Source organism: Brachyhypopomus gauderio, chromosome 8 (assembly GCF_052324685.1).
Source record: "Brachyhypopomus gauderio isolate BG-103 chromosome 8, BGAUD_0.2, whole genome shotgun sequence".
Taxonomy (NCBI): domain Eukaryota; kingdom Metazoa; phylum Chordata; class Actinopteri; order Gymnotiformes; family Hypopomidae; genus Brachyhypopomus; species Brachyhypopomus gauderio.
The window spans coordinates 4,040,892-4,053,747 of record NC_135218.1 but is presented as its reverse complement, the minus strand read 5'-3'; the positions used below and the strand labels follow the sequence as shown (position 1 = coordinate 4,053,747).

The 12,856-nt window shown below is 45.2% G+C and overlaps 1 protein-coding gene across 1 annotated transcript; it reads right to left on the bottom strand.

Annotated features, from left to right (window-relative positions):
* Positions 1-902: 902 nt before the first annotated feature.
* znfx1 (zinc finger, NFX1-type containing 1) lies at positions 903-12,746 on the bottom strand. The gene is made up of 16 exons (XM_077013845.1): positions 12,556-12,746; positions 11,115-11,218; positions 10,042-10,098; positions 8,607-9,916; positions 8,105-8,391; positions 7,729-7,970; positions 7,297-7,419; positions 6,848-6,996; positions 6,462-6,605; positions 6,137-6,248; positions 5,377-5,618; positions 5,054-5,193; positions 4,527-4,827; positions 4,063-4,173; positions 3,863-3,958; positions 903-3,726 (listed from the first exon to the last, which is right to left on the bottom strand). The coding sequence occupies exons 3-16, from the start codon at positions 10,070-10,072 to the stop codon at positions 1,279-1,281; spliced, it is 5,736 nt and encodes a 1,911-aa protein (XP_076869960.1). The 5' UTR covers positions 10,073-10,098; positions 11,115-11,218; positions 12,556-12,746; the 3' UTR covers positions 903-1,278.
* Between the last annotated feature and the right edge of the window lie 110 nt (positions 12,747-12,856).

Sequence of the window (12,856 nt, the reverse complement as noted above, 5' to 3'; positions counted from 1 at the left end):
TGACAGTGATTCATTATTAGGAGAATCATCCAAACTCCCTCCGCCCCAAATCATGTGTCATGCTTCAGTCCTTTCATAATCTACTTTAGAAGTCATATCAGCAGCACATCAGTGTGAGACACTCTGCCAAACGGCTCCCCGCTAAGCACAAGAGCTTTTTCAAAAAGAAGCATGACAGACAACACCAAGAACCCCTGAGGATATTATAGGCCGCTTTTGTTTGTTTTTTTCTTCAAGAAATAATTTTTTATAAAATTTTTTTTTTGATCTTCTATTCCAATCTACTGACAATAAACCAATTAACCTACTTCTGAAACTACAAATATCCGTTTGACCTGCCTCTGAAACTACGGGTGAGGATCCGTTTGCGTGTTCGCTTTTCACTCCGGTTCTGATGCGACTCTTTCCTGTTGAGAAAAGAGAGAGTTTCCACTGGAGTTTCCGCGGAGATGAAGCTACATTCATCATGTCCTAAACTGATGTAAGCTCTCGCAAAACAGCTTAAATGGAACCCGTCCCTGCAACCCATCACCCACAGGACAGCATCCAGAGCCCACACCACCGCCTCCATGCCAGCAAATTAGGCTGAGAGCACAGGTAATGTTTTACTATTAGCCAGCCAGCAGTGTGACGGCTTCCCCGAGCTTAGGACGCACCTGCTGACCTTGCCTTGCCTTTTTATGACAGAGTGACTGTGTCAAGCCCAGAGAGCTCATGTACACACACACACACACACACACACACACACACACACCACCCTGTAAGTAGTTCCAAGGAGAGATGGAGAGGACAGTTGGAATTAGAGGTGGAACACATTCCTGATAAGGAGTCAGGAGAAGGCGATGGTGGTGTATATGTACACACACGCACCAATGTCCATACATGCAAGTAAAGGCGTGATGCACTTTTCATATGAATTCATATGAAATCATTTATTTGTGTATTTCTCATTCTCAACTTAAACATTCATCAGTACACTCTTGCCCCCTATTGGCTAAATAAAGATACACATATTAAGTCTTCTCTGTCTGCTAAGAGTCTACGATGGTAAGTAATGGTTATAACAAACAGAACAACAACATAAACAGAATAACATGCCTTTTTGCAATACATTGTTATTCCAATGCATACATTTCCAATATATGAAGCAATTAAATCTTTAAAAGCCAAAACTTACTCAATGATAAGTGTAAGATTACAGTGTCAGTGATGCTAAATTTCAGTAATACTTGTTGATGTGAACAGAACACTAACGTGAAACAGGCAGCATGTATGAATCTAAAGGTCTCTGGGGTGAAAGTTCAGCATGTTGGCAGCTTCTGACCAGGCAGCATGTTGAGCCCCATCCATCTCTGTTGCCACAGAGTTCCCCTCAGCAAGAGTGTGGTTGGCTCCACCAATCACAGCGCCGCACGTAGGACAAGGACGCTTTTCCATAGCGCCCCCACAGTCCCCAATGGCGTAAATGTGACCATTAGGACACTTATACCAATGTCCCAAATTCAGGTTCATGGCTTCGATGATCATCCGTCTCTCCTTGTCTGTGATTCCCAGGCCACTGGATGGGAGCTCGGTCTCCAGCTCTTTCAAAATCCCCTTCAGTTCACACTCGTCCGCCTTGGTGAACGGACCAGGTTGTTCCAGAAGCTTCCACGCCTGACTCACCTTGGAGCTGACTCCGACTCCAAGCTCCCTGGATTTATTTATCTCACAGCGGATGCAGAGATCAGCCATTAAGGAGAGTCTTTCCACTTCACGCTCGAGATCTTCAACTTGCTGCTCTGAGAATCTCTGCGAAGCATCAAGCAGGAACTGGGTGCATTCTTTAAGGCCCGAGGACAACTGGTCAACATGTGGTGAAGACTCAGAATCCTGCTGGATCTGCAACAGTTTCCCAAGACTCTCAAGGAAGGATATCAACATCTCCTGGTGCCAGAGGTCTTGAAGAGACAGGCCAGACTCCTGAAGCTTGTCGTGGATTTGCATATACTCTTTATAAAACTGTCCAATAAGGTTCTCCTTACCCTGCAGAAATATCTGAAGCTCTTCCTGCTTAGACTGAATGTCAGACTGCAGACCACTGATCTGCTCCTTCACGTTCTCAATATCTTCCAGGCAGCGGTTGATGTGGGCGCCGTAGCGCACGTTCCTGCGAATGGGTGTGCGACACCTGGGACACTCTTTGAGTCGGATGGCCCGCTGATCCAGCCCGGCTTCCTGGCCCTCGTCCATCCCCATGAACATGTCCATGGCTGTGGATTCAACAATGTGCTTGCAGTCCTCCAGCTGGACGAACCGAGCGTCCGGTTCCTGCTCGTTACCGAAGAAGATCTCGGTCACCTCCTCGTGATGGCACACACGACACTTATCTGGGCATGGGTCTCCACAAAGCCCGATGCAGGGATGCCCACAAGGCAGCACCTTGTCGCATTCCTCTTTACACGGCGGCCGGTCGCACGGCTCGTGGCAGAGTTTGCCGCAGCTCTGGTGAGGACACTTCCACTCGCAAGGCTCCATGCAGGGAACGCAGGGCTGCCCACACTGCTTCTTGCACATGCTGTGGATGCATCGGTTCTCACACACCATCGTGCAAGGTGGGCAGTTGCTCGTGCAGGGTACGCGACACTGGTGCGAACACGGAAGAACCCGCTTGCACCGGTGGTTGCAGGCTCTGTGTAGACGCCCCTGTTGACATTTGTGGCACGTCCCGGAGCAGACGTGCCCACACTTCAGCGTAGCGCCACACCGGGACCTGCAGTACGGGTGCTTCGTGGGATCTCTGGAGACGTAGCACGACTCGTTCTGGGTGTGTCCGCATCTTAAGGTCTTGGGAACTTGGACCTTGCAAAGGGTGGTACATTTCTCTCCACAGAGCGCTTTGCACTGGTGGCCACACGTCAGCTTCTTCGGACACGGCACTGTGCAGATGAACGAGTTAGGATCCACGTGGCATGGCATCCACTGATTGTGCTGGCACTCTGGAACAACCTTCTCCATGGGCACCTTGCACGGGCCGCACTCCTCAAAACACAGATGTGGGCATTTGTGCCCGAGCTCACACAGCACCTTGGGGCAGTTCTTGGTACACTTGTATTTCTTATGGTCGGTGTCGTATGGGTGACACATGCGGACGCAGACGTGACCGCAGTCCAGGCGGTATTCGCAGGGCTGACTGCACCCACCTTCGGGGACATTTGAGAAGTCGCCGGCACAGGCCACCGTGGTGTGCGTTTCCGGATGGTTCTGGCAACTGAGGGTCAAAGCGGTCCCCACCTGGGCCTTCTCTTGCAGGGTGTGAAGGATACCACTCCACAGTTTCACATCCCTGAACATTTCTGTGTTGCCCAGGCAATACAGTCCCTTCTTAGCACGGGAAAGCGCAACGCAAACGCGGTTCGGTATCTTCAGGAAGCCGATCTTGCCCTGAGCATTGCTGCGCACCAGAGACAGAATGACGATGTCATTCTCCTCACCTTGGTACTTGTCAACTACGTGAACTTTGACCCCTGAGAACTCCTTGGCGGGCATGAGGTTGCGTAAGCAGTAAAGCTGGCCAGTGTAGGTGGTGAGGACAGTGATCTGTGAAGGTTGGTATTCCTGACACAACAGGTAACGGCACAGGGCCACCACAAGCTTAGCCTCCTCCAAATTCTGATGACTTCGGCCGTCCTTTATTTCCACCTCACAGAACTTGTGGTCCAAAAAGAAAAGGTTTGTGAGAACCCCCTAGAAGAAAAGACAAGTGTTTAGCTTGAGTATGCCTGGTCATTAATTAACAACGATACTTAAAACGTGTCATGTTGTAGCAAATTTGCATATGTAGCTGCTTCATTATAATAATGAAATCAGTTAGGGTGCTTACTTTAATGTTCTCATACTCCAGAACAGAAGGGTGATTCTCCAGCTCCGAGTAGATATGAGGAGTCAAGAGACGAGCAATTTCTGGCCTCATACGATGCTGAAAGAATTACAGTAAGTAAATAAATAAAAATAACATAATAGGGTGTGCCAAAAAATTTTTATTACTGTGATGAGAGTCGCTGTTCCGATCTATCAAGTTACCTGATAGTTAAGTCTGACAAAGGGGAAATTCATATTGACAAGCCTCTCAAACATGGACACCTCGAGATTGAAACTCCGGGCTAGTTCATAGACTGTGGCACTAGGTCTCAGCTGTGAACAAATAAACACGACATTCAGATCATCTCAACAGTTTCAGGTAACTCAAAAAACAGCAAGAACATGAGTTATTCTCTGTGCACTAGATATACAAGAGCTAACGGTCAACTGCTCTGAATACTGGTCCTGGAGACTGTGAACTTTACATTTGTACATATACCCCTCAGAGAAATGGAGCTCTTGTTAGATGAGCGAGTTGTGTTTGATCTTAGAACACACAAACACGAGTGGTTTGCTGGCTCTACAGATCTGGGTTCATGTCAAGGAGGAACAAAACTGCAGCACTATAAGTAGAAGTAGAAGTATTCACTGTGCTGAGTACAGCGTGTCTGGTTCATATCCTGCACCTGTTGATGATCTCCAATCAGAATGAGATGCTGGCAGTCTGGGCTGAGGGTGGTGACGGTGTGTGCCTCCAGGACCTCCGCCGCCTCCTCCACGATCACCAGCCTCGGCCGGAGCTCCTGCAGGATCTGGCGGAACTTCGCGGCCCCCGTGGTGGTCATGCCGATGACTCTGGCATGCTTGAGCACGCACAGGTCCTCGCGCCGGCGGACTTCGGCGAGGCGCTCGGCGGCGTCCTGAAAGACTTGCTCGGCGTCCAGAGTCTTCTCGCGAAGCTCGGTCTGGTAGCGTTGCATCCAGAGGCTGAGGAGGGAGGGAGGGAGGGAGGGAGAGGAAGAACGAGTGTAGTCAAATTACTACTGTTAACTGGCCTACTTCTTATTTGAGTTTATAAAACCCTGAATCTTTGGTGAATTTGATGGTTAAATTCTGCCACCTAGTGGAGAAAGCGTTATTGCACAGTTCACATAACCATTGCAAGGTGCGGCTCCAGAGAGACTTGCTTTTGTTTACATTAGTGTGTCCCTACCGGTAAAGCCTCCATCTGTCGTTAATATGAAGCCTCCATACGTTCCTCACTTGCTCCTCCTCTTCCATACTCATAACTGAACTCTCCCTCAGTTGCCTCTTGATCATCTGCTTCATCTGTTTCTTCTGGTGAGGTTGAACCTGATCAGCCACACACACACACACACAAACACACACACACACATTGGGATTATCATATTGGGATTATCGCAAATGAACAAACCTACCTCTGAAACACCAGTGAAGGAAACGACAGTTCAAAAATAAAACAAACAATGGATATTTTAACCGTGTTCTTCAGGAAGATTAAAATCACTGTCTCACCTCCCACTTTCCCTGTCCCTGTCCCTGTCCCTGTCCCGTCTCGTCCTCAGCCTGCTCCAGGTTCATGGCTAGCATGAGCTTCTCCATCTCAGCCATGGACTCTTCCTCTGTCGTGTGCTGGACACCATCCATCTCCCATGGCTCTGCGTCCACCAGCATCCTCTCTGCCTGAATCAGAACTGCCACTTCGTCCACTAGCAACAGCTCCTCCTCCTTCCTGGGCTCAACCTTCTCACTCCCACCTGAGGAAGGGAAACAGGATGGAGAGGTTGGAAATCATTGTACATTGGAAGGTACTATTAGTAGCCGGTGGTGGAGTACTACATAGATACAGTGTTATCCTTCACCTACACTGAACGACGACTGTTCTCTCTGTTTTGTTCTCTTCTCTTTCTGATCATGTTGAATCAGCATACACGAGAATGTAACTTGCTACTAAATACATACTTTATTAATATATTTAAAATGCTAAAAATTTTACCCAAAATCCAGGAAGAATACACTTCCTACGCAAAAGTGCATGCTTTCAGTGGCTAGATCTGCAGCATAAAGGATTCTTACCACTAGTTGTATCCCTCAGTGGAGTTTGCCATCTAGTGATGACTTTAAAGAGTCATGAAAGTATTGATAGTATCAAAAAACTAAAATGGTACCTGGTACATAAACTTTTTGCAAGTACAATTCATTGAATCGGACAAAACACCTGCATTAAAAGGCAGCTAGTTCGTTGTGTCGATTTGGTTTGTGGTGTAAGTCTCACCTGCTATGCCACCACCAGCCTCCGGGGGTGCTGTCTGCTGGAGTGCACCCAGGCCCAGCCACTCCACGATCTTCGAGACCTTCCCCCCCACATTCTCAAATTCATCCTGCATCTGTGTCAGACACACAGACACAAACATCACACAATAAAAAATTATTTACTAATGCAACTAACATACAAGCAAACAAAATATGATGATGATGATGAAAATGACAATCAAAACAGAGACTGAGACTTTTTTTTGGAAGTGGAAACTTGAAGCTGACCCATACATATTTACAACAAGTGTTTTGGGTGGTTGTTTGCTTGATTGGTGCGGACTGACCGTCTGTTGACTCAGACTCTCCCAGTGCTCGTCGGACATGTACTGCCACAGGAAGCGTTCGTTAATGACCCCACGAATGCTGCACTCCAGCTGCATGGACCGTGTCTTTATCTGCTCCTTCGCATTCGTCATCTCGTCGAGGATCTGGGAATTACCAGCAGGTCGGCGCTGTCTCATTTAGCAGTATTCACATTGCAGCATTCACAGCAGCACACTGATAGAAAAACTAAACTGAGGATTTTGGCTGCGAGACAAGAAAAAGAAAAACTCTCCCTCGTGTTACAGAACGTAGTAAACAGCCTGAAAATAAACCACTAAAACAGACTGCTCGTGTTAGAGCATGAGTTCAGACCCATAGGCTAAAGGGCAAGCTAACTGGAGCTCACCTCACTATAGGCCCTCCTAAGGTGCAATGGCAGGCTCCGACGGACGTGGTGCTGCTTGGTGATCTCTCGTAGAGAGAAGGCCTTCAGGATCTCACTGTTACTGCGACCTCCGACCCTCACGATGCCCCTCTTTAAGAAGCCATAGATACCTGAGGCCAACAAATCATAACCTCCTCATCACAAAGCCTGGGGATTCTGATATGAAATAAATCACTCACTAAAGATCTATGGCAGTTAGCCTTGTGGTTGTGTTAGAAGTTAGAAGATGGTACTGTGACAAGTGAAGATATGTACCTATCAAGTGTTATATCAGTCAGTTGATGCTGCTATGCCTTCCAGTAAGTTAAATTTGAAAATTACCACAGGAAACTTTGTAATCGTATTTATAACAGGGCTCTTTAACCGTGCCAGATAATGAGCATTAACCCATGCAGTAAGCCATGTCATACCTTCCAGAAACTGATCTAAAGCATGATTGGTGTAGCAGACCACTAGCATAGGAGAATCATTTGACCATGCCGTCCGGTTCTCCAGCAAAGCCCGTGCAATCTTTAGCCCCACATATGTCTTCCCTGCAAAGAACAAAATATCTCGAATCAGTGGCAGTTAACAGAATCTGTGGCAAAACCTCATATTAGAGTAGTCTATCAATCTTGGTCCAGCTCCTCTACTCTCTTACAGAGCCATTTTACAACCCTAATTAAGCAAATTTGTTCAAGCTCTCAAATATTTCTTTCCTTAATTAGCACAAGTCTTTAATTAGCTGGATTAAGTAGTGTTAGCTTTGGGCTGAAACTGATCCATAGAAGTCTAGCTTTTCAGAAGCCTGGATGAACATTTAGACAGGTGCTTTAATTTATGATGAATTCTCTTTTCTCTACCTGTGCCTGGTGGGCCCTGTATGATGGCTAGCTCCTTGGTGAGGGCCAGTTTAAGGGCTTGGAGCTGGCTTGCATCCAGACCCAGTTGCTCCTCCCCGGGCCATGAATCAGGCTCCAAGGGGTTGAATCTTTTGATAGTGTTCTGATGGCCCTCTGCTGCAATGTGGGACAGGTCATAAGCCCTCACAGATTGTGTGAGGTATAATGGTGGGTTGACATCTGGGTTACATTCCACTATGTACCTGGAAAAAGAATTGACAAAGAACTGAGAGTTGTGCTACCACATTGTATCCGAGATTGAAGTAGCCGATATTTCTATCTGAAGCTCCTTCAAGCAGACTGTGAAACGTCCAAATCAGTTTGATACTCTGCACACCTCTGGAAGGGGAGTTTGTCCTCCTCCTGCTCCTGAAGCCCCTCCAGGACATAGCGGTAGGCCTCAAAGTACGCCGTGGTCTCCACCATCAGGAAGGAGTGAGAAACATTGATCTTGATCAGCTCAGCTCGACTCTCTCTAGAGAAACACAGCTGGACTTCACCTTCGCTCAGCTTCTTGGGGTCCCGTTCAGAAACTGTGGCAAAGAGGAATGTTTCAAAATTGTCCATAGACAGACAGACCAGGGACCCGTACAGCAGTCGTTTGGAGTTCTCCCAGCGCACAAACTGCAAAACAGCACAGAGTTTTCACTTTATTCACTGTCATTTCTCTTGAAAAACATTGGTTAATAAATATTATTTATCACTTATGAACATATTTTACAAGAAAAATTCATACTTGTGGGAAATGTGAAAATGGATTTAAAATAACCATATAATGTGATTTATTATAAGTAAATATTTATTATTAATAATTTATATAATATGTAGCAGCATCTGACCTGCAAGGGTTGGGCGTCAAACTTCACTTTGTAGGCAATACCCGAGGAAGTACAGATTGGTGCTATCAGTCTGGTGTCAAAGTAGACTCTGATATCATCAAAACGTTTTTTTCTCATCGGCACACCACTCTCGTCCTGATAGCTTTCGAGCAGCTCCCTGATACCTTCACGTAGTGGCCTCACAAAATCCTCTCTCAAAAGCCTGAAATGGGTATCCAGGTAGATTTGGGTGCTTTGATAGCTTTGAGACATAATGTTGGGCCGCAGAAATGGCTTTTCCTCCTGCCGGAATTCTTCGGGGGTTGGATAGATAGTCATGATTCTGAAATCATCCCCCCCTGGTTCATCGCCTATTAGGACATTGTATTTGTCCGAATGCAAGGTGCCCTCCCTTGATTTCTTCTGAAGGTGATCAACCAGGCCCTGGACCTTCTCTAGGTTATTGTCAAAAGCGGCAGGGATGTCTGTTCCAGACTCTCGCAGCTGGTTGACCACCTGTTTCAAGACAGTCACCAGCATGGAGACGGCAAGGATGGAGCTGGACGGGAACATGCTGACCACATCGTTCAGGATGCTGATGATGTTGTCCAAGTGCACCGGGCACTGTTCCCTCCGAGCATGGTTGAATTCAGACATCATCCCAGTCACGAAGAGGGGAAGAATCGTTTTGAAGAAGCCAGAATCTTTGACTGTCTGGGCTAGATGAAGCACTGTCCTGCGGTCATTTCTGGCCTGAAATGCCTTGCGAAGAACCTGACAGAGCAGTTGCACGAGGTCCTGACGCATGGTCTTCTCCTCCAGCAGAGTCCGCAAGCCTGCACTGGATGAGAGGGTAATGGCCACCACAGAGGAGTCTTTCTCTAGCAGTTCCTCCAGTGTTTTGTACCCGAGTTTATGGATCACTGGAGCTCCATCTCTGCTGTTCCCTCTGCCACCTCGTCCTCTCTCTCTTGGAGCCCCTCCTCTGTCTTGATGTGGTCTTCCTCTCTGAAACTCAACCTTCCCATGTCTCTCCCTCCCAAAATCCAGTCTTCGGTTTCCATTGTTTTCTTCTTTCTTCTCATTTCTCGCTCTGCAATCACCATCTCTTCCACCTCTGTGAGCTCCTGCTGAACCTCCTCTTCTACCACCTCCACCCGCTCCCCTCCCTGGTCTCCCTATTCTCCCACTTCCACCTGCTCCTCCGCCAGCTCTGCCTCCTACGTCACCTCCTACTGCTCCCCCACCCCAACCACGTCTAGTATCCCTTTCTCTTTGCTGATAAGCTCCTCCATTTTCCTGTCTTTGTCCAGGCACTCGATCTGTGGAAGCTGAAATCAGTGGGTAAATCTGTATTAGGATTAAACTGATGAAACATAATTAGGAGTCATATGTTGAGAAGAAGAAGAACAACAACAACAATAACAACAACAACAAAGACATTGTGACTAATCACCTCGTCTTTTCCCTCTAGTTTGGTTGTCCATTCTTCACCAGTTTTCTATCAGTTTTCCTGTATTTCAGAGTAAATGAAACAAGCATTACTGTTGGTGTCATTGAACACAGACAGCTACAAAGAATAGATAACTGAATATAATTAAATATAATAGAATAAAAGTATCAAAATAAATGAAATATCATTCATCAATAATTAAAGAAAGCAATTTAAAAATTCACATTTTAAGCCTAACACATGAAATGAGATTACTGTATTTTATGTCAGATAACAAAGATAATGTTAAATCAAGCAGGTTAGACACAAGGAGCAAGCGAAATCAAGAAAACTGAGCAAAAACAGCAACAGCGAGAGCAAAGAAACAAGACCTTCTCATAGCCCCGTACTCACTTCAGTTTGTGCATGCGTTTAGTTTTTTTCCCCCCATTTCTGCTCGCTTTGGAATCTGTCAGAGATTGAGGCTGGGTATATGATTACACATACCATCGATTGCAAGACTTGTTCCACGAGGGGGGGGAGTCCAAATTAACAATATACATATTACATTTGTAATATAAACGCAGTTACTACAACTTTGAAGGTGTTGCAGTGATTTATAATTGTTGAAAGCTACAGTCTATGTAGCAATTCCAAGTCTAAGATAAAAAAAAGCTTTATTGGTACATTAGCTGAATCTGGACGCATGTTCCAGATGTTAGCTAACACTGCTTTTGTTTTTTGCTAGTCAAATATGAGTGATTTAGTATGTTGTAGGTAAAAAGAAACTTAAAGGCGAAACAATGTTTTCTTGGAAGACTGTGAGAGAGAAGAAGAGAAGAGGCCACAGTGGCCTTGAGAAGAACATAATGAGCCCATTCAGTACAAAATGCAAGACAAAAAGTTTTGAGATAAGCAGGCAGACAACTAGAGAGGAGCGGGGGGGGGGGGGGGGGGGGGGTTGATGGAGAGCAGCAAAGGTGGGGGGAGTTATCGAAACTTAAAGAGAAAGAGTATGAAAGGGAGGACTTCTAGGCAACTAGCACCAGTGCACTGGAGAGTTTGTACCACGTATACTTTGGCTATTTTGTACTCACTTATATTCCATATAAATTGATCTAAAATAACTTTTGGTGTTAAGACTTTGCTTGGGTCACTCAGTCAAAACCAATCGGTTCATCGGGGTGGTGTTGGGGCCTATCTGGGTCAGGAAAAAAATTCCAACAAAGTTTAATCACTTCAATGTGCAGACTCCACACAGAGCAAATCAGGGTCATCAGAGACAGGGACAGTATGCTACCACATCACACTTCATAAAAAGTGTATAGCATCAAGACCGATTACAACGACATAGTTACACCTGTTACAGCAGATTCTGTGACACAGAGGGCGCTATTTCGCAGTTTCTGTTCACAGGCACAAGCGCTTTACAATGCTCCATAAACTACGCTGATGCGCTTTCTTTTCTCGTTTTGTTGCTGTCCGCGAGTCAAAGGATGACAGATGTTTGTATTTAAATATTATCGTCTTAATTACATAAATGTTTTGTTACATAATTATACACTAAAATAGCTGTCATTATGTAATTCTAAACATTTGGATAAAATGTTTAAATATAGACTAATAAAAGGTTAGGGTTATTTTTTCATTGTTTTCTGTTATTGTGGAGTCACGGTGCACCATTGTTACCTGGAGATTCAGTGGGGTCACATATTCTGATGGCTGCCGTCAGAATTGGTGACCCCAGTAAGGCTCACCTGTACATCCCATTCATGATTTTACTTTTTTGTTGGCTGCAATGGTGAGGGGATGGAAATATGTGGTTGTTTTGTTATCAATAGTAGGCCTATCTAGAGATTCGGTGGGGTCACATATTCTGATGTCAACAATCGCCTTTTGCAAATCGTGTTTTTATTTGTACATCGTGTTGTTTGCAAATAGTATATTTACAGAGCGTCCTGTTTATTTACGTTTTGACAGCAAATTAGCGTCATACAGTAAACTACTCATTACGTAGCAACTAATGCAACACAGATACCGGGAAATCCCACAGCATTAACTACATCATCATTACAAGTTCAGATCAACTATTCGAACAATAGTCGATCAGGTTATATTTTACCACGTTCGTAATTATATCTAACAGAACAAGCAAATTCCTCCGAACTGCATTACAAACTAAACATTAGACACTGAATATGTTGGCTCTAGATTTGTGGACGCTTTCCATAATGTGTCAGGAAACCCAAATTATTCCTAAACCAATGCCTGAGATGTCGACGCAAAAATCACAACAATTAAATAAATGTAACCACATCTACTCCACTAATCTCCTGAAGCATTCGAGAGCGTCGTCATTGGATTTACTCCTGACTTTGACTAAAGCCGTTTTATTATTTTATTTTTCAGGAAATGAAGGTCCAACATAAAGGATACACACTCTCGAGAAGACATGGGGTAATTTAAAATAGTACTCCTAAACATTCTCCCTGTATTATATTTATAAAGAGAATAATTTGATAAAACCCATAAACGAACCTGTTTCGTGTTCTCGGCGTCGTTCGTCTGTGGACCGATGGTGCGTTCACCACGCCTTTAAGTGGCGGATAAGTTTCGTTTTCGATTTATGACTCACTTTGACTTGTCACGGTTTCGTTTATCAGGAAAGTAAATATCTCGTTGCTAAGGGTCATATTAACGAAAACGAAAGGTCTCACGGTTGACTTGAGGCTTCTTTAGGAACATGAAACTCTTAAACGTGATATTATTAGGACGCTATTTCTTTTACGACAGTAAGTGTACATTTTCAGTACAAGCCTGACAATAGAAAAACGCATCA